The 22,425-nt window shown below is 50.2% G+C and overlaps 1 protein-coding gene across 1 annotated transcript; it reads left to right on the top strand.

Annotated features, from left to right (window-relative positions):
- Positions 1-445: 445 nt before the first annotated feature.
- Positions 446-16,591, top strand: LOC142826315 (uncharacterized). The gene is made up of 2 exons (XM_075918557.1): positions 446-13,799; positions 14,333-16,591. The coding sequence occupies exon 1, from the start codon at positions 6,398-6,400 to the stop codon at positions 7,493-7,495; it is 1,098 nt and encodes a 365-aa protein (XP_075774672.1). The 5' UTR covers positions 446-6,397; the 3' UTR covers positions 7,496-13,799; positions 14,333-16,591.
- Positions 16,592-22,425: the final 5,834 nt, after the last annotated feature.

Below are 22,425 nucleotides of genomic sequence, written 5' to 3' on the forward strand. Positions count from 1 at the left end.
GCACCGAATGCAGACATACGCCACCCGCCCACAGGGCAGGTAATCATACATGCTACACTGAGTGCAATGAACAGGATAGCCCCCACTCCACTGCTGGGCTTCTGCCTGCATTCTCTCCTACAGCTACCTAGGTTATTGATAGGGTTTTTGTTTAAAACCAGGGGCTGCGTCTAGACTGGCAAGTTTTTCCGCAAAAGCACTTGCTTTTGCGCAAAAACTTGACAGCTGTCTACACTGGCTGCTTGAATTTCCGCAAGAACACTGACGATCTCATGTAAGAAATCAGTGCTTCTTGCAGAAATACTATGCTGCTCCCGTTCGGGCAAAAGTCCTTTTGTGCAAAAGGGCCAGTGTAGACAGCTCCGATTTGTTTTGGGCAAAAAAGCCCCGATTGCGAAAATGGTGATCGGGGCTTTTTTGCGCAAAAGCACATCTAGATTGGCCACGGATGCTTTTGCGCAAAAGCGTCCGTGCCAATCTAGACGCTCTTTTCCACAAATGCTTTTAACGGAAAACTTTTCCATTAAAAGCATTTGCGGAAAATCATGTCAGTCTAGACGTAGCCAGCAAGTTTTGGTTATAGTTTAGTTTAAAGGTTTTTAAGAATGGTGAGTGTACTTCACCCCCTTCCCACTCCCCTTCTAAACTCCCTCTCGAAACTCCCTGTTTGCTGCACCTGGTCGCTGACTCACTGCTTTATAAAGCCCTGGCCTTCCTGATAGCCCCACCCCCTGATTAAGGCTCAGCCAATGAGCAGAGGCTTCTAGATTTCAAACCTTGATTAGAAGCTCACAGCTTCCAACTGCCAGCCACAGCACACACTCCTTGAAAAAAAATGGACAAACACAAGCTCAGCACACAGCAAGAAACCCCCAAACATGAACACACACTACAGACAGTAGTGGTGTCTTGTGGTTCTGTGGATCCTCCCCATAGGCGCTTACTACATTTAAATTTCAGAGCCCAAGCGGGTGTAACGAGCGCCACCTCCCTTATCAACTAATTGAGTAGTCAATGGAAATTCCATCGACTACTCAATTAGCTGATTAATTGCAATTTAACATCCCTAGTAGAGAACTTGTTGATGGAACTGGATGCAGTAATTATGATTCTTGAATGAGTAAGAGCAGATCGACTTCCAGCTATCACCTCCTAGTCTTTAAGAAGGTTGGATACCTGTCTCTAGCTAGGCGGGGACTATGATTTAAGTCAGGCATTTTAGATTTGTTAATGCAGTAGATGGACGGTACCTACTGGAGTTTTTAGTGCTGGCATGCTCCAAGGGGTCTGTGCCCCAGCAAGTGGGGAAGGGAAACAGGAAGGGCGTACTGCATTGGAAGCTGCAGGTGATAGCTGAGAAATCACAGTTTGTGCATCAGGCTTATAAAAAAAACAAGAGTGCAGCAGATTGCAGAATGTTAATGGCCAGTCTGACTGCCTTGAAAGAATGAATGTACAGCCTGTTGGGATATGTAAAATGAATAGGGGTCTGGGATAGTGGTAAGGAGTTCAGCCACAGTAGGCATTACCCTTGAACATGCTCTTTCCCTTCATTTCTGCAGCCTAGAAAAATATATAAGCATGCAGCTGCTCTTCTTTGTTGTGTCTTTTACCTACCCTCACTGGCTCTGTATAAATATTTCAGGGTTACTTTTCTTGTAATCTCTGTAACCTGCTGATTCAGAAAGTTTGTAGCATAGGAAAGTGTTGATTTAATTAGAAATTCTGTAAATAATAATTAGGGGAGGGTATAATAATATTAATCACCTGTATATTAATATTCAGTGTGTGGGAGTTAACATTACTAAATAAGGTTTTAGGAAAAGTAGTGATAGATATGTGAATTAACTTACTAAAATAAATAAAAGGGTGTGATTAGTGCCACGTTGTGTTGAATGTCTGAGGTTAACGTGTGTGGGCAATAAAGCAATGCCGTTTACCCCATCCGCTCCTGGGTCGCCTGTTTCTTCTCTCACACAGTGTGCTGAGTCACAGTCCATCACCTTGGTACAAGCTATTCCTCCTACCAATACAACAGAAGAAAGCTTAGCCCAACCTCACCAGGAGAGAAAAGCCATTGTACAGTTAAATATCTTCCCAAACCCTACAACTCAGATGCATCTCAACTTGGTCTTCACGGGAGACGAGTGCCTTGTTTAGTGTTAACGCATGGATTTATTCACCCAGCTCCTCGGTTCATTCCCTCCCCAATTTGTGAGACCTAGGGTCCGTCTCACGCACCAGTTTCAAGATTCCACTGCCTGTGTGGTCCCCGTATACACTCTCACCAATATCCAGCCAGTCCAGTATTCCCGCTCTCGGTGGACAGGAGAAGGGGGCCCGGCCTCACCCTCTCTCACGGGCCCCAGCCCAGGGCCCTAAAGACAGGAACTGAATGCACTCCTGTTGTCTGGCGGGGCCTCCTGACACAACACGCCAGCCCGCGGGCAATAGCACTTCAACCTGCCCTGGGCCACTTCCTCTCCCTTTTCCTCCAGTGGACACCTTCTCTCCCTTCTCCTCCAACGGCCACCTTGCTCACCTGCCGTCACTCCCCCCCCCCCCCCCACGAGGGTGCAGAGGCCGTTCCTCCTCCCCCCTTCTCTAACACCCAGTTCCCCACGAGGCTCTCCAGCTCCCCGCACCTTACCTCCTTCCTCCACTCCCCCTCCCGCTGGCATTTGCCCCTTTTTAAATCTCCCACCCTCCGCCCTTGCCCCCGACATCCTTCTGATGTCATCTCCCCATGTCCTTCCGAGCCCACCCCCTTTCCCTGCATCACGTTCGGTGCAGCCGTGGCACACCCGGCGTTCCCGGCTCCCGAGGCTGCAGGGAGGTGAAGCCGAGCTGCAGCGCGTGAACAACCAGCGCACGCCACGTGTCAGACTCCTTGCGCCGCATACACGGAGGGCGCCAAGTGGCTTGTAGTGCAGGGCAGTAGCGCCCCGTCACTCCCCCCCCCAAATTCCCTTCCCCCCCGCCGTTCCTTGTCCTCCTCCTGTGAGGCTAGCCTTGAAAAAAAGTCTGCATTTCCGTGGGCTCTACTGGACCGGTGGACCACCTCGAAGGAGTATGGCTGCAAGGCCAGGTACCACTGCATAATACGGGCGTTTACGTCCTTCATCGTCTGCAGCCATCGTAACGGGGCCACTCAGAATTGGTTTCCTAGAAGATAATATCGAAGCATGTCAATAGCCCATTTCACAGCCAAGGCTTCCTTCTCAATACAGCCACTCTCTGAGTTACGAACAAGTTACGGACCAACACTTAGTCCGCAACTCGAACTGTTCGTAACTCGGACCCCATTGAGTTACACGCGACCGCGCTGTTCGTAAGCACAGGTCGCGTTCGTAACTCGGGGACCGCCTTTACGACCGCTCCATGGGAGCTTTGGTTGTAAGTGCGAACGGTTGTAACTCGACCGTTCACAACTCGGGGAGCAGCTGTAGTAGAATACTTGAGTTCCCAGGGGAAAAATTTATGGCTTATGTATAAAATAGGGTGCTCCTCCCCCCACTTTTCCTGCGACAACACGGCCCCCAACCCGACTTCTGAGGCATCAGTTTGTAGGACGAAAGGCTTTGCGAAACTGGGGTGCCAGTACGGGGGTGTGAAACAGTCAGTCTTTTAATGTACAAAATGCCTGGTCACACTCTGCACTCCAGTGTACTTTCTTGGGTAACGAGCTTCGAGTCAGGTCCATCAAGGGGGCGGCCAGCATCGCGAAGTTGGGTACGAAGCGTCGATAGTACCCGGCAAGCCCTAGAAATTGGCAGACCTGTCTTTTGGTTGTAGGGGGAGGGTAATCCCTTAAGGCTCCGATCTTGTCCACCAAAGGCTTTAGTTGGCCCCTCCCCACGGTGTACCCTAGATAGGTGACCTCACGTTCTCCGAAGCAGCACTTCTTGGGGTTGGCGGTGAGGCCAACTTCTTGCAGCGTCTCTAGGACCGCTCTCAGCCTCTGGAGATGTTCCGGCCAGGCGACACTATAGATCACTATATCATCTATGTAGGCCTCAGCCTACTGCCCATGGTCCCAGAGCACCTTATCCATTAATCGTTGGAAGGTGGTGGCCGCCCCATGCAACCCAAATGGCATCCTCACTAATTGATATAATCCAAACGGGGTCGAGAATGCCGTTTTTTCTCTAGACGCTGGGGTAAGAGGGATCTGCTAATAACTTTTAGTCAAATTGATGGTCGATATGTATTGGGCCCTCCCAAGACGGTCTAGTAATTCATCCACCCGGGGCATTGGATAGGCATTGAACCTGGACACTGCGCTGATTTTGTGGAAGTCGATACAGAATCAGGTTGAGCCGTCTGGCTTCGGGACCAGGTCTATCGGGCTCCGCCACTCACTGTGCGACTCCTCGACTACGCCCCAGTGTAACATTAGTCAGAGCTCCTCCCTGACCGTCTACCACATCTTCTGTGGAATGGGCCAGACAGGGTCCCGCACTTTCTTACCTGGCTCGGTTGCACTATGGTGGTACGCCAGGGTAGTGTGCCCTGGTTGGTCATTCAAGACTTGTAGGAATTCACGTAACAGGTCCCGCAACTTGGCCTGCTGGGCTGAAGTCAGCTCACATCCCACTTGCAGAGATGAGGGGGAAGTTCCCCCCCCCCCCCCCGCCACGGTCCCAAGTCTAGCTCGGGGGTCATCGGGTTGATCATTAACCCTTCCTGCTCCTTCCACGCCTTTAAGAGGTTGACATGATAAATTTTGGTGTCACTTTGTCCCCCCGATAGCCATACCTCATAGTCGACCTGCCCTACCCGTCTCACTATCTTGAAGGGGCCCTGCCATTTAGCAAGCAGTTTGGAATCCTGCATCGGCAGTAGGAGCAAGACTCTATCCCCTGGCTCAAAGGTCCTTAGCCATGCCCCCCTATCGTAATATCCGGCCTGCTTCTCCTGGGCTGTTAGCAAGTTGGCCTTTGCAAACTCCCCCAGGCTATGCAACTTTTTCCATAAGTTCAATATATATTGTCCCAAGCCCTGTGCCCGTGTTACCTGCTCCTCCCAGGCTTCCTTAATGTCCAATATCCCCCGGGGCTGTCATCCATATAAGAGTTCAAAGGGCGAGAACCCCGTGGAAGCTTGGGGGACCTCCTGAACCGCAAACAACAGGGTGGGCAGAAGCCTATCCCACTCCTTGGGGTCTTCCTCTACAAACTTCCTCAACATGCTTTTCAGCGTTCAATTGAATCTCTCTACTAGACCGTCAGTCTGGGGATGGTAAACGGATGTTTTCAATGTTTTGATTTGCAACAGTCGGCACAGCTCCCCCATCAATTGAGAGGTAACAGTCGTACCTTGGTCCGTTAAGATCTCCTTAGGTATCCCGACCCCGGAGAAAATGTTTACTAATTCGGCCGCGAGGGTCGGGGCAGTAGTATTTCGCAGTGGCATGGCCTCGGGGTACCTTGTCGCGTAATCTATTAGTACCATGATATACTGGTACCCCGTCTGTGTCCTTTCCAGAGGCCCCACTAGGTCTAGGGCGACTCTTTCAAATGGGACCCCAATCACGGGTAATGAGACTAGTGGAGCCCTGGGTACCCCTTTGGGGCTAGCCTTTTGGCATTCTGGGCAGGAGGCACAAAAGTCCTTTACTTCCTGGTATATTCCGGGACAATAAAATTGTTGAAGCATTCTCTGAATAGTTTTCTCATACCCTAGATGGTCCACCCAGGGGTTGGCGTGCGCTATTTCTAGGAGCTGTCGGCGATACCTCTGGGGGACTAACAACTGTCAGAGGGTACCATAATCCTCTGTAACTGCCGTAACCCAATACAAGCGGTCGTGGCATACCTCGAAACGGGGTCCCGTTGCTTGTCGTTCAGTCTCTTTAGCTAGCTCCTCAGCCTCCGCAGCATCTTCCCAGGCTTTTTGTAGCAACGGATCCCCCTGGCCCCCTGCGGGTAGCGCTCTTGTCTAAATCTTTGCCTATAAGTCTCTGGGGTTATCCCCATCTGATTTAGAATCGCTTCTTTAACTTTGTAATAATGTAAAGCGTCTCGGGGGTTTAGGCTACGGTAAGCCAACTGGGCCTGTCCAGTCAGATAGGGTGCTAGCAAGGTGGCCCAGTGTTCCTCCGGCCAGCGTGATTTGGTGGCCACCCTCTCAAAAGTAGTCAAAAAAGCCTCGGGGTCATCAGCCGGACCCATCTGTGGTATTTTAGATGCTGCTTGTAATTATTAGAACTGGGAGCATTGGCTGTTGGGAATCTGGAAGCACAGGAAGGAGGGAGGGAGGAGATGGGCCAGGCCTGAGTGAGAGCTACAGAGGGGAGCAGCAGAAGCTTTGTAAAGAGGTTTCACCTTTGTTAAATAAAGTCCTGTTGAAGTTTGTTACCACCTTGCTTGCATGACACAACATTTTGGCGACGAGGATGGATCTTCTGCCTCTGAACCCACCTGCACCCTTTCTGCAAAGCCCAGGTGAGCCTCCAATTGCTTTTACTGCCTGGATCCATATGTTTGAGACTTATCTGCTTGCAATCAGTGCTACAGAGATTTCTGAAGTAAGAAAGCATGCTCTGCTAATCCACTGCCTTGGAGCAGAAGGGCAGCATATATTTTACACTCTTCCCCTTGCAGATGATAAATATGAGACTGCACTCACTGCATTAAAGAACTTTTTTGTGCCAAAAGTGAATGTAGTAGCTAATTGCTACAGATTTCACCAGCGTGAGCAGAAACCAGGGGAGACTATAATGCAGTATGTTGCTTCTCTGAGGAGTCTGATTGTAACGTGTGACTTTGGGAATATGGCAGATGAGATGATTAGAGACCAGCTCATTGAGAAAACAACCATGCTTCGTGTAAGAGAACGCTTGCTTCTAGAACCACAACTTCCACTGGAAAAAGCAATAACCATTGCTACCCAGATTGAGTCAGCTATAGCAGAAGCCAAAATAATGAGCATGGATACAGGAGGCCCAGTCCAGGCTGTGACTCCTTTGCAGAAAAGTCCACGATTGCTGCAGACAGACAATCACAAGGGGAAAACTAATGAAAAACCACAGAATCAGCAAATGGAAAGCACAGCAAAAGCATGCTTTCGCTATGGATCCCCACAACACCTCGCAAGCTACACAAGATGTCCTGCAAAAGAAGCCCAGTGCAATCACTGCAAAAAGATTGGGCATTTTGCTAAGATATGCCACAGTAGCCAGTCCAGTCAACAGGTGCATGCAGTTACAATACCAGATGTTACTGTGCTGAGTGTGGACAAAGTCACTACTGCACATATTCCAGAACAGATAAGGTGCACTGTAAATGTTTCTGCCATATTTTCAGGCAAATCACATCCTATTCAGCTAATGTTGGACACTGGTTCAGCAGTATCTATACTACCTGATTCCATCTATCTGCATTACTTTAAAGATGTGCCTCTGACTGAACCCAAACTTCACTTGGTGTGCTATTTGAAAAACCAAATTCCAGTACGTGGCTGCCTGCCAGCCAGCAACAGTGACTTTTGGTGATTGCTGTGTAAATGCAGAGTTCTTCATTGTCCACAAAGGCACTCCTGTCCTTGGCAGAGATTTATTGGCTGCTTTAAACCTCAGGGTAGTTAATGGATCTTCCTCAGCAAAGCACTCTTGCAGTACTCACACCAGTTTCAGCTGGGACCCAAGACCAGGTTGAGGAGAAACTTGGCTGTGCTTATGGGTTTGTGCACAACGTTAAAATGGGACATAATGTGATGCCTGTACGACAGAAGTTACGGCGCTTACCATTTTCAGTCAGTGAAGCTGTTTCAGAGGAACTTAAAAAACGTGTTCAAAAGGACATTATTGAAGAGATTGACTCCTCGGAATGGGTTTCACCTATAGTGGTGACACAGAAGAAGGATGGAGGCATTCGCCTTTGTGTGGACTTAAGGGAGCCAAATAAAGCTATTGTGATTGACAGCCACCCTCTTCCTCACATTGAAGAAGTATTTGCAGAACTCCCTGGAGCAAAGATGTTTTCTACTCTTGATTTGCAGAGTGCGTACCACCAGGTTATGTTGCATGAAGATAGCAGACACCTCACAGCATTTATTACACGAGGGACTATTTCGTTTTAAACGGGTTCCATACGGTCTTGCATCTGCCCCAAGGGCCTTCCAAAAAATGATGTCATTGATTCTGAAGAATCAACATGGAGTTCAGTGCTATCTGGATGATATTATCGTGTTTGGAAATACTTCTGAGGAGCATGCCAATAATCTGCAATCTGTACTAAACTGCATCAGCACAGCAGGCCTCAAGCTCAACTTGTCTAAATGCAAATTTAGACAAACAGAACTCTCCTTTTTGGGGCATACAATTTCACCGGCTGGACTAAAACCTGATCCAGATCATATCCTAGCAATTTCAAATGCTCCTCCTCCATCAGATTTGCAAACCTTACGTTCCTTCTTGGGTGCAACCTCCTGGTATGCAAAATTCATTCCCAATTATGCTTCTGTCATTGAACCGTTACAAGAATTACTACAGAGAAGGTCAAAGTTGGTGTGGACAACGGATGCACAAGCTAGTTTAGAAACTGTGAAAGACTTGATTGTACATAGTCCAGTACTTGCACTATTCAGTCCTGCATTGCCCACAATTGTGACTACTGATGCTTCTGATTATGGACTTGGGGCTGTCCTCACACAACTTCATGAGGACAACACAGAGAGGACTGTTGCATTTGCTTCATGGACACTGAGTGATGCTGAGAGAAAATATTCTACAGTCGAAAAAGAAGCACTTGCTTGTGTCTGGGCTACTGAAAAATGGAGAACTTACCTGTGGGGCCACACATTCAAGTTGCGCACAGACCACAGCCCTTTGACAACATTGCTAACCACAAAAGGAGTGGGAAGAGCAGGGAATCGTATTGCTAGATGGTCGGCAAGACTACTCTCTTTCAATAATGAACTGGAATATAAGCCTGGAAACCAAAATGTGATAGCTGATGCCTTTCTCACCTGCCTTTGTCTTCACCAGATGGTCCACTGGAGGATGAGGATGAAGTAGTTGCGCTTATTACAAGCACTCTTACTGCAGTAACAAGAGAGCAATTCCAAGCTGCTTGCTCAGCATGTCCAATTCAACAAAAACTACGGGAATTTCTGACAAAGAGATGGCCCAGTAACCCTAAAAACCTTGACCCAGTTTTGCTGCCTTATTTTAGAATTCGGGATGAACTTTCTTTGCTTGATGGCTGTGTGCTATGAGGTACACACCGGCTACTTGTGCCAGAAGAATTACAGCCAAAACTCATACACCTGGCACACGATACTCATCAAGGATTTGTCAGAACCAAACAACGACTACGAGATCTGTATTGGTGGCCAGGGATGGACTCCCACACTGAAGCAATCATAAAATCCTGTGTCACTTGCCAAATGCATGATAAGACAGCAGTGACATGTACCCCGCCATTACAGTCTGTTCCTCTTCTGGATTCTGCATGGGAAAAAGTTGCAATTGACATTGTAGGACCCTTTGATACTGCTCCAATTGACTGTCGTTATGCCATCACTTTAATAGACTATTTCAGTAAATGGCCTGAAGTGGCGTTTACATCGCAAATTTCTTCTGCTACAGTAATTAAGTTCCTCTCTACAGTTTTTAGCAGGGACGGTAACCCCAAAGAACTGGTTTCAGATAATGGTAGTCAATTTACTTCCCTGGAACTTGACACTTTTCTAGCAGAGAGGAACATTTTACATAGAAGATCATTCCTGTATTACCCTCAAGCCAATGGGGAAATCAAAAGGTTTAACAGAAGTTTGAAAGAGAGTTTGCAAATGGCTAAACTGGAAGGGCGCTCATGGATAACCTTCACTTCTGATTTCTTGCAAGCATACAGGGCTACACGACATGCCACAACGCAAAGATCACCCGCAGAGTTACTGCATGGAAAACAGATGAATACTAAACTGAACATTGCTGGATTGTTAAAGACAAGATCTGATGCAAATGAGGATGCTGTGAGAAAAACAGTTGAACAGAAGCAAGCAAAGTATAAGGTTTTCACAGACAAACGGCGGGGTGCTAAGGAACCGAAGTTTGAGTGTGGTTCCTTCGTTAGAGTAAGAAAACCTGGAATTTTACACAAAGGGGACCATAAATTCACATCTCCTCTTAAAATCATTGAGAAGAAGGGACCTTACACCTATTGACTTTCTGATGGGCGGGTATGGAATGCTTCTTACCTTGCACCTGCCTATGCACCAAGAGGAGATGATGCCAACACCCAATCTGCGTTGGATGACTTCACCGTAGTACTAACACAAGAAGACATTGCACTGGAACCGGGGTTTGGGAGACGGTCTGTCAGACCCAGACGACCACCTGTCTGGACTAGAGACTGTTATGTAGTATTTACAGTGTTTTCAGTGTAATATTTCTGCCAACAGTATAGTGTCTTGTTCCAGTTTGTTGCTGTGGTTAGAACAACAACGTTTATTTTATAATTGGGAGAGCTTCTTAAGAGAGGAGGGAACGTGGTGTTTTAGATGCTGCTTGTAATTATTAGAACTGGGAGCACTGGCTGTTGGGAGTCTGGAAGCACAGGAAACAGGAAGGAGGGGGGAAGAGATGGGCCAGGCCTGAGTGAGAGCTACAGAGGGGAGCAGCAGCAGCTTTGTAAAGAGGTTTCACCTTTGTTAAATAAAGGCCTGTTGAAGTTTGTTACTACCTTGCTTGCATGATACAACACCATCTTGGTCAAACGGACTGGCAATTGCTGTGTCCTGCCCGGTTCGGCCTCATTACTCACAAGTGGTCCCACGGCTCCTCGGTTAGGCGGGCCATACTGTTGCATCCACCTTTCCTGCTGAGCTTGGTACTGCTCGGATAGTTCTCTCACCAGTTGCCTCTGCTGCTCCTGATGTTGCAAGGAGAGTTGTTGTATTAGTAAGGTCTGCTATTGCTGATGCTGCCTTTGGCTTTCGGCCATCCATTCGAGCATCTTCGCCAGCTCCATACTTTCCTTGGTTCTCAAGGGGCAATGTCCACCCAAAGAAAAACAAAAACCCGAGGAGAAGGGGCCCATGCCATGCCCCCCCCCCCAAGCAAAAAGAAAAGGAAATTCGCTCTACCTCACACTGCCCATGTGCGTCTCTTTAGCTCCCCTCACTCCCAGGGGGCTGGGCTTATGCCCACATTCTCCACCAAATTATTAACGCGTGGGTTTATTGACCCAGCTCCTCGGTGCATTCCCTCCCCAACTTGTGAGACCTAGGGTCTGTCTCACACACCAGTTTCAAGATTCCACCACCTGTGTGGTCCCTGTATACACTCTCACCAATATCTAATCAGTCCAGTATTCCCACTCTCAGTGGATGGGAGAGGGGGGCCCAGACCCACCCTCTCTCATGGGCCCCAGCCCAGGGCCCTAAAGACAGGAACTGAATGCACTCCTGTTGTCTGGTGAGGCCTCCTGACACAACATGCCAGCCCGCGGGCAATAGCACTTCGCTCTGCTCTGGGCCACTTCCTCTCCCTTTTCCTCCAGTGGACACCTTCTCTCCCTTCTCCAGCGGCCACCTTGCTCACCTGCCGTCACTCCCACCCCCCCCCCTCCTTGAGGATGCGGAGGCCATTCCTCTGCCCCCCTTCTCTAACACCCAGTTCCCCACGAGGCTCTCCAGCTCCCTGCGCCCTGCCTCCTTCCTCCACTCCCCCTCCCGCTGGCATGTGCCCCTTTTAAAATCTCCCGCCCTCCGCCCTTGCCCCCGGCGTCCTTCTGACGTCATCTCCCCGCGTCCTTCCAAGACCACCCCCTTTCCCTGCATCACGTCCGGTGCAGCCGTGGCGCACCCAGCGTTCCGGGTTCCTGAGGCTGCAGGGAGATGTATCCGAGCTGCGGCGCGCGAACAACCGGCGCACACCGCGTGTCGGACTCCCTGCATCGCATACATGGCGGGTGCCATGCGGCTTGGAGTGCGGGTCGGTAGCGCCCAATCATATTTGGAAAGAAATGAAATTTGATTTAACAAAGATGTGGCCAATGGGACATTTCATATTGAGCATCTAGAGAAAAGCATGGCCTTAAATCTGCAGAGCACACACAAACACATGCACAGGCAAGAGTGAAGGTAGTTAAGTGCACAAGTAGTACTAGTGTATAGTAAAGATGTACACACTTGTGAGTCTAAAGAACACACAAGCTCTACTGATGAATCCAATAGCTGTGATGAGCCAGATGAATGATGGTTTTATTTTTTATTTTCCTTTAAAAACAAATTGCAAAAAATATAGACAATTACATGCAGAACTCATTTAACCCAGTTAATATTAATGCAACGTTAAGGTTACAAGGACAAGCACTCAAATTGCAGAAGTCAAAACTCCGTCCCTTGTGGACTGTAACCCTGGATGTATCACTCTTTGTTGCTGCTGCCGCCCCTTTACACTGGAATGAATGCATGCTCAGCATTGATGGTGAAGTGCAACTGCTCTCTTAGCATGCAATCCAAACTGCTTGGAGATCTTCATGAACAAGATGCTCAGAAAGTTACAGCAGTTAGGATGAATGATCTGCAGCTGATCTTAGAGCCTTTGACATTTCTTAATTCTCAAGGAGAATTTGATTTTATCATAGGGGATTTTATCATAGAACATAGAACACTAGAACTGGAAGCGACCTGAAGAGGTCATCAACTCCAGTCCCCTGCCCTCACGGCAGGACCAAGCACCATCTAGATCATCCCTGATACTTGTTTATCTAACCTGCATCTGATGAACAGAGATTTTGCCCATGAAAGCTAATGCCCAAATAAATCTGTCCCTAAGGTGCCACAGGACTCTTCATTGTTTTTGTGGATACAGACTAACATGGCCACTCCTCTGATATTGTGTCATAATTCAGCCAGTCCCTTGCCATAGAAATTGTCACAATCAGCTGTGCAAACACAGGGCTGGGGTCAAGACCAGGTAGCTTTGGGTATGTCTACACTACAAAGTTAGTTCGAATTAACGGACGTTAGTTCTAACTAACTTTGATAGGCGCTACACTAGCGCTCCGTTAGTTCGAACTTAATTCGAACTAACGGAGCGCTTAGTTCGAACTAGGTAAACCTCATTTTACGAGGATTAAGCCTAGTTCGAACTAGCTAGTTCAAACTAAGGGCTGTGTAGCCCTTTAGTTCGAACTAGTGGGAGGCTAGCCCTTCCCAGGTTCCCCCTGGTGGCCTCTCTGGGCACAACCAGGAAAACTCTTCTCCTCTCCCCCAGCCCCGGGCCCTTAAAGGGGTAGACTCTGGCCAGACGGCACTGGAGTCAGACAGCCCTGCCAGCAGTCTCTGCCCCTGAGCCAGTGGCTGCATGATGAGCCAGGCAGCCAGTGGCACTGAGCCGTCCCCTGCCCAGTCCCCGAGCACCCAGGGGCCAGCCAGGGGCCGTAGACGGCGCGCGGCCTCCTGGTCTAGTGCAGAGGTCATGGACCTCATTAAGATTTGGGGGCAGGCCCCCAATGTCCATGATCTCCGCACTAGGAGGAGGAACGCGGCCGTCTATGGCTGCATAGCAGCCGCCATGGCCAGCAGGGGACACAGGTGCACCCAGGAGCAGGTGCGAATTAAGTTGAAACAGCTGCGGCAGGGGTACACCAGGGCCACCAGGGGCGGTGCCGCAGGAGGGGCTGCCACCTGCCCCTACTTCCCCGCCCTCGACCAACTCTTGGGGGGCAGGGCGGTCCGTGCCAGCCCGGGGGACAGCGAGCCGGGACCAGAGGGCCCTTACCTGGGCGCACCGGAGGGGCCACCGCCAGCTGTTCCAGCAGGGTCGTCCAGGGAGACCGTACCGGGTAAGTACTTTGAATTAAGTAGTTCGGGGGGGGGGGGGGGGGGGGGAGGTGGGAGGGAGACCAGAGACCGCGTGCGTGGGCCATGCCTCCCACGGATCACGCAGACACCTGTGCACGTGCGAGCACATGCCATGCCACCCTTAGGCAGGTGGCTCCAGCTGCGTGACACCCAGGGGCCATTGCCCAATAGGCACATGCTTGTGCAAAGAGACGTGACATGCTCCCGACCCCGGGGCAGGACCCAGCAGGATGCTTTCCCTTCACTTGTCCCCTCTACACGGAGGCAGGGGACATCTCCCCCTCCCCCCCGCCGCCCCGGCCACACTATACATGGCACAGGGACATGGGTGCGGTCTTGGGGCAGCTCCCTGTCCCGGGGAGAGCCAGACATCCTGACCATGGCCTCTGTACAAGCACAGCGGCTGTGACGGTGCAGGACATGGTCACCCTCACGTTGCGGGGTGGGGGAGGGGGCTGGGCATCATCCTCTGCATCCCCAGGGAGAACTGACCACTTCTCTTCTTTCTCTACAGCTGCACCAGCTGCTCGTGCAGGGCGCACCACCCCGCCCGGGACATGCTCCTGCACCCGCGGCCTGCTCCGGACCGCCAGCATGGAGCAGGAGTACCGGGACCAGCACCTGGGGGCCCTGCGAGCTGTGCACCGCACACTACAGGCCTGGATGCGGGAAGACCTGCAGGTCTGCCATGAGCTGCTGGCTGAGCTCCGAGGGCTGAGCACCAACCTGCAGCTCCTGCTGCAGAGCATGGTGCCCCGTGCTGGTCCTGCGCCTGCTGCCCCCCCAACTGCTGTCCCTCCTCCCACTCCTGCCCCCCCTCCCACCTCTTCCTCCTCAACCCCCACAACCTCTTCCTCAATGTCCACACCCCCCACCTCAACCTCCACACCCTCCACCCCCTCCCCCTGGGGACGCCGAGGCCCCCTCCCTCGCCGTGCTGGGAGGCGGTTGGCCTGGCGAGACCCCCACCCCTGATCCTTCAGTTTCCCCACCCCCTCCTTTCCCTTGCTTCCCCTTTCAGCTCCCTCCTCCCAGTTTTACCCCTCCCCTCTCCCACCCTCTCTCTTCCCCTCTCCCACCTCCTTTTCCCAGTTTCCCCAACACCACTCCAGTCGCCTCCTGCCCAGTGCTGGCCAAGTGCTTGAGCAATCAGTATCTGGAGACAGCCATTGCCTGCTCTAGTGGGAGAGCTGCGATCGCAGCCGCTCCACCGAGCCACACTCTGCCATGGTTCCATCCAGCCGGAGAAGTAGCAGCAGAGAAAAAAGGGGGGGCGGGGATAAGAGAAGGCTGGTTCTATTTTTGGGGGAGGGGGAATTGCTAGTTTCTAACGGGTCCCCATGCAGTGGCAGCCGCCTCGCCTCCCCGCTGGGATTCCTGATTGCAATGCGCGGTGCCCTCCACAAATTCTCCACTCTGGCTGGAGGGAGGGCGAGGCAGCTGGCTAATCCCAGGTGCTACCAAAGCCCCAGGGGTGGCTGGGTCTGGCTTGCTCTCTCCCGCGCGCACGCGAGCCCCTTTCCCCCTCACACCCCCACCCCCACATGCGGTCCCAAGCTGGCCAGCAGGAGCCGCAGCTCCTCCACACCGCCCGCCTGCTCAAAGTTGCGGGGATCTCCCTTCTGGAGGCAGGCTCATCATTTTTCAATGGTGACACCGCGAGGGCGGGGGAGCCAGGGGAGGGGGAGGCGAAAGAACGTGCTAGAAAAGGACCCGTTCTCCTCTCACCGCCGCACAGGCACAGTGGGAACGCGTTAATTTGGAGGGAAGCCCCAGCGAGTGGAGTGGTAACGACAGCCATTCCTGCCACTGCGAAGTGGCTAGGGAGCATGGTGACAGCGAATAGCGGCCAGGCACGCACGCAATCCCGACCCCCTACTTCCCCGGTGGTTCTCCAGCAGCCTAGCCAAAGGCGGGGAAGTTGGGGTGGGATGCAAGAGAAGCCAGAGTCCCGTGTGAATACAGGGCGCTCAGCCTCAGCAGTAACATCGCCTTCCTCCCAGCCCTTCCTTCTGTATTGGACACAGAGCTGCTTTGGGTGAAAGTGAATCCCTAGCCTTGTAGGGAGCAAAGGAGAGAGACAGAGGAGCTTTCTGCTCTGGTGCACACAGATTTATGGCTCCCAGGACACACCCGGGCCGCAGGACCCCTGAGTTCCTTTTTCTCTGACTACTCGGAGTTCGGAAGTAAAAGCCCAAATATTCTCCAGACTTACACAACCTGGAAAAGGTTGCTAGGCAAGCCGATTCCCTCCGTTAAAAAAAAAATCATTCCTCCTGCGAATGATTAAGAGCTGGTTAGAAGGAAACACACCTACGCAGTCTAGGGAACCTTCCAGCTAAAACTGATGCACACTCTTTTAAAGGAGAAGATAAACCAGCTAGTTTCCAGGGCTTTATAACCACTGAATGCATCCTGAGCTGTGCCTACAAACATCTCTACGTGGGCGGTAGATTTACTGATCGCCCTCTAATGGGCAATTATGGATTGCTGTTATTGTTGTGTTTGATAAACTATGGATGTGTTCTCTACTGGGCACTGACAATATGTACCAGGTATAGAAAATCCATATAGTCTCCCCCAAGGAGTTTACCAATAAATTTGACACAATAGGTTTCACAATCCTTATTATCTTAGAATCAGAAGGGTAGCCCTGTTAATCAGAATCTGCATAAAGAACCAGAAATCCTGTGGCACCTTATAGACTAACAGATTTATTGGAGCACAAGCTTTCGCGGGCAAAAGACCCACTTTTGCCCACGAAAGCTTGTGCTCCAATAAATCTGTTAGTCTATAAGGTGCCACAGGACTTCCCCTTATTAGCCCATTTTCTGTAAGCATGGCTTTTGGACCTCCTTCTCTGGTCTATCCATTTGGTTTTGGTAATTGTGATTTTATTAAAATTAAATGAGTACACTAGTAGGACATTGTTTTATTTCACTAACTACACATTTTCAGTTTTCATTTAAAAAAAATTTTTAACAGTAAAAAAAAGAAATTGGAAAGTGCAAACGTGTAAAAGCCAACAAAAAAAGGGGGTGGCCAAAAATGTTTTTGCTTGTGGCGGCAAAAAAACCTAGAGCCGCCCCTGCCTCTTGCTTTGTCCAATATGAGATACTAAGGTTATGCTTTTCTTCGAAAGGCCTTGTAAAAGATCGTTTATGTGTGAAAGTGGTATGTATGTGTCGAGATAAAGATGCGAAGGTCATTGCTCAGAACCAGATGGCCAAGCAAAGAGGGATGGAGCGTGGGTGAAAATAGCCTCACTGACGTCAAAAGGACCATCCATAACCATCGGTGCATACCCCTAGTCACAGAATGATTGGATTATTGGCAGATTGACGGCCTTAAAGTGGAGCTAGCACCCCTGAAAGACGATTGATTACAGGATGAGCCTTTGGAGATGTTTTGGGAACGACTGACATCAAAAAGATAACGCACCGGTCACAGGCTGACACAGCGGAATCCATAGATTTCAACAAAGAAAAGGATTATAAAAGCAGGGTGCTTTGCTATGGAACTTTGGGTTCGTCTTGCCACCAACTCCAGAGGCGCATTGGATAAATCAACCGACAAAGGCCCTGTTCTCCCTCTGTGATCGAGCTAACTGGCCACTAGATTGATACAGACTCTGGACTGGGAACTATAACGTCATCTGGCGGGACTGTGTATGCATGGTGTTTGTGTGTGTGTGTGTGATTGAAAAGCATATGCAACTGTTGTATCCTCAATAAATGCGGTGTACTGCCTTTCCCCCTATAAAAGATCTCACGTGCTTCGTTTAAGCATAACACAGGAACTGACAGTGAGGCCATATTTCCTGGCTCTCAATTCTTTCTTGCAGCTTAGGTTGTTTCCCCTTTGTGTTGCAAGTAATGAATATCACACCCTGTCAGGGCTGTTCCCCACTCTGGCACTCCGAGTGCAGAAAGTGGGGGCCCGCAAAGACCTTAAATACCTTGCCTCTATAGGCTCTGCTTACAAAAAAACTCACCAGTCACAGATGCACTGGCTCTGAAAAAAAAAAAAAAAAGCTGCCACCATCAAGTGATTTTACTCTTAAAAACCAGGAGGGAACATTTGAATTCCTTCCCCAGGGGCACCCCCAAGCTCTTTTGCCCCAAAAGAGTTTGAAAAAAGAAGAGAGACAAACAAGCTTAAGTCTCTGGTAGCTGAATGCCCAGTCTAGGCAGGCAAATACAGACAGACCTCCTTTTACTTTCCCAGACGCAAGAATCTAATCATCGCCTTAAAAAAAAGTGATTTTTTTTTTATCAACAAACCAAAGATACACTTGATAAAGCATACTTGGTTGCTAGGTGTACAGAGCAACTAAATGAAACATATTAAAACACAGAGAAAATGTCTGGGAACAGCTCTTAGATAGCGAATGGGGAGGAAAGGCGTGGATTCACACAGAGCAGTTTAGGGTACAGAGAAGAGCGACAAGAATGATTAAAGGTTTAGAGAACATGACCTATGAAGCCAGGCTTCATGAACTGGGCTTGTTTAGTTTGGAAAAAAGAAGATTAAGGGGGGACATGATAGCGGTTTTCAAATATCTAAAAGGGTGTCACAAGGAGGAAGGCGAAAATTTGTTCCTCTTGGTTTCTGAGGACAGGACAAGGAGTAATGGGCTTAAAGTGCAGCAGGGGAGGTTTAGATTGGACATTAGGAAAAAATTCCTAACTGTCAGGGTGGTCAAATATTGGAATAAATTGCCAAGGGAGGTGGTGGAATCTCCCTCTCTGGAGATATTTAAGAACAGGTTAGATAGACATCTGTCAGGGATGGTGTAGACGGAGCTTGATCCTGCCTTGAGGGCGGGGGGCTGGACTCGATGACCTCTCGAGGTCCCTTCCAGTCCTATTATTCTATGATTCTATTCTAAACCAAACAACCAAAACAAAGAGAAATACCCTGATTGCGACTAGATACACTTTTTCCCTTTATTTACTCACAATCCCTTCCTGGTTCAGTCCACTTCCATGCCCTGAATTCCTTGGAGGCATGGTAGTCTTGCCTGGGTTTAAATCATTCTGTCTCTCTCAACTTCCCCACAGAAAGAAAGCAGGCAAGGTATCTTAGGGTATGTCTACACTACAGAGTTAATTCGAAATAACAGCAGTTATTTCAAAATAAATTTGAAATAGCAGAGCCCTTATTTCGAATTAGGTAAACCTCATTCTATGAGGAATAACACCTAATTCGAAATAGCTAATTCGAAATAAGTGCTGTGTAGACACTTAATTCGAAATAGGGGGCCTCCAGCCCTTCCCAGCGAGCCCTGGTGGCCACTCTGGGCACAACCAGGAAAGCTTACTCTCCTCTCCCCCAGCCCCAGAGCCATTAAAGGGGTAGACCCTGGCCACAGTGCCTGTGCCAGCTCCAAGCCTGCCAGCCCAGAGCCAGCAGTAGCCACCGGGGCCCCTGATCTAGTGGCCCCAAAACATGAGCCAGCAAGTCACTGGCAGCCAGCCCTCCACCGCTCCCCAGGAGCAGTCTGCCAGCTCCCAGGAGCCTGACAGGGGCTGGAGAAGGCAGGCGCCTTCCTGGTCCAGGGTGGAGATCATGGACCTTATTCAGGTTTGGGGGGGATGCGCCCAACTTCCATGATCTCAGCCCTAGACAGAGGAACACGGCCGTCTATGGCAGGATAGCTGCCAGCCTGGCCACCAAAGGCCACATGCGAACCCAGGAGCAGGTTTGCATGAATGTCAGGTTGGTTCGGCGAGACCCTGAGCCCTGAGCTTCCCCTCCCCCTTCTTCCCCTTGCTTCCCCCTTCCAGCTCCCTCCTCCCAGGTTTCCCCCTCCCCTCTTCCACCCTCTCTCTTCCCCCTCCCACCTCCTTTTCCCAGTCTCCCCAGAGGCTCATCCCCCCCCCCCCCGAGTTTTGTTCAATAAACCCAGTTTCTATTTTTGAACATACGTGTCTTTTATTTGACATCAGGAAGGGGGGCTAGGGAGGGGTAAGTGGAAGGACATGAGGGAGGAATGGGGCACGAGCCCCCGGTGGGGAGGACCGGGGAGACTCTGAGGGCTCCTCGTGATGGACGCTCTCCCTCAGGGCCTCCTGGATCCTGACAGCCCCCTGATGGACCCCCCAGATGGCAGCCTGCAGCAAGTGCAGCCGGGCTGATGGCACCGACCCCACGAGATGCACCAGAGTGCCCAGGGGAAGCTCTGGCTCCATGTGGCCGAGTGCTGTGATGTCCCGGGTGTGGGCATCTCATTGAGGTAGACAAGCAAGCAGGGAACACGGAGAACAGTCTGTCCAGGGTGGGGGTAGGGTCCCTTTAAGCATGGAGCTCAGTTAGCCTCAGGCAGCAGCCCCACACACTAAGTCCTAACCTGATGCTCTGTCGGCACTGGTTCCGGCCAGCCTTAACTTCGGTTCATGGTCCACTCAGTGTGGACGTGCTGTTTCGAAATAGCAAAATGCTATTTTGAAATTGTTTTGTGTATAGATGCGTTATTTCAAATTAGCTTAATTCGAATTAACTATTTCGAATTAAGTTAATTCGAAATAGTGCTGTAGTGTAGACATACCCTCAGAGCTGTGGATGGGTAAGAGAATTTGCAGGCTAAAGGATCATTAAAGATGGATTGACCTATTGATCGATTGGTTTTGTGGTAGTGCCTAGAGGCACCAGCTAAAAGTGTGGCCCCACCATGCTAGGTGCTGAACATCCTCAGAGACCCTTCCTCCCCTGAAGAATTTACTATCTCAATAGACAGAGCAAGTAAAGAGGCAACGAGAGAATGAGTGGCTGGCCTGAGTCTTACAGTGAGTCAGGAACACTGCTGAAAACAAAACAAAGGTCTCCTGATGCTGATCTAAGGTGCCTAGAGTATCCCTGTTGGAAGGTGATTGGTTTGCAGCCTGTGCCCATGAAGGGCTAGGAACTTTCCAGATATAAGGAAGAGAAGCTTTGAGAAGCTCAGGGTATGCCTACATTACCCCGCTAGTTCGAACTAGCGGGGTAGTGTAGACATACCCTCACAGAGTAAGGGAAGGCAGACAGAGGTCTGGAAAGGCAAATGACAAAAGGGATTTTATATGCAAACCAACAAAGATTCAGGCATGCCAGAAATAGTGGCAGGGAGGGAGGAGACTGCCTCTCCTCCATAAGTAAGACCCCCTTCCCCTCACCCTGCCTTCAGGTGTATGTGTGGTGATTTTTCAAGCCAATCAGTATAATTGAAGGTGGCACCACCTTTCCCTCCCCTCCAGCTTTGATTGTGCTCAAAACTTGGCTCTGCTACTGAGCGGATGTGGGTTTTCAAGGAGGGTAGCAGTTATCTGGGATTGCTTTTGGATCAAACCCACAAGACACATGTGACTGTGTATTCTGCTCATGCCTTGTCTTTGGCAAACATTCCTCTTGTTTGTCCAGAGTAAGGCAGATTTGTGCCAGCCTTGTTCTTCTCACTCGCTGTGGACAGCATGATAAAAACCTGCCTTCCTGTCCCTTTCCAAACAGGCTGATTTCCTGACAGAGGCAACCTCAGTGGTGCTTCTAGAAAAAACACTGGTCATCCAGGACATCCTTCTAATGCAGGCCTGGTCAAAATACGGCCTGTGGGAACCGCCCCGCCCCCAGCACATTCCCATTGGCCAATTTCTGGCAGAAACCGGCCAATGGGAGCTGCTTGTTAGAATAACAGGCAGCTAAGAAGAATCATGGCCCCTCTCCTGGGCTCAGTTATTCAGGAAGCACATGACCAGGCAGGCCAGCTGGCTGGGAAACATTTTAAGCTCTTCAGACAGGCAGGCTAGTTTGGCAGATGACAGGTAAGTCTCTTGGCCACAGCCTGCTTCTGGCACCCCAGCCCTTTCCTGCCCCAACTCTCTGCCTCCCCACCCAACATACCCCAACCCTCTGTCCCCCTCTTACACCCACACCTCCTCCCAGATCTGGCACCCCAATCTCCTATCCCAGATCACAATCTCCTCCTACCCTAGGTCACATCCCAAACCCCTGCACTCCAGTCCCCTGCCCTAGGTCACAACCGCCTGCTTCACCCAACTCCCTCCCAGACTCCATTCTCCCTCCTGCACCCCAGTCCCTTACCCCAAGCTCCCTCCTTCACCCAACCCCCATCCCAGACCCCATATCTCCTCCATTAATATCATGGAAGAGTGCAGCCCTCGACCACTTTCCAAAATCTTGGAGTGCCCCCCCTCCCCATCAAATAGTATTGCCCACCCCTGTTCTAATGACTCTCCAAGGGAAAGAGGCAGACCTTGGACAGCAGGATGTGGGGAAGCAGGGCACTGTCTGATTGATCGCCAGCCACCCACAAAACAAAGAAAGATGTGCCACAATTGTGCAAAATAAAATAAAGAGTAATGAGGGTATGTATGTCATTTCCTGACGGGTGATCATATAGCATGATAACAGGATGGGGTCCCATTGTCAGCTCCTGGATAGTTCAGTCTATCTCTCATAACCCCAGTGACTAAATAATACAGTCATGTGATCTGAAAACCTCTGATGCATCCTGCTTCCCAGTGCGGATTTCCCCAGATGCTGTGACTGACAGCTGGCATTCATACAGGAAGTGAACATACCTCACAGACATACCATGTGAGCCTTTGGAAA

This window comes from Pelodiscus sinensis, unplaced genomic scaffold (assembly GCF_049634645.1).
Source record: "Pelodiscus sinensis isolate JC-2024 unplaced genomic scaffold, ASM4963464v1 ctg42, whole genome shotgun sequence".
In the NCBI taxonomy this organism is placed as follows: Eukaryota; Metazoa; Chordata; order Testudines; family Trionychidae; genus Pelodiscus; species Pelodiscus sinensis.

Coding starts and splice junctions, on each gene's coding strand:
- LOC142826315 (XM_075918557.1), top strand. CDS start 6,398: ATGGATCTTCTGCCTCTGAACCCACCTGCACCCTTTCTGCAAAGCCCA.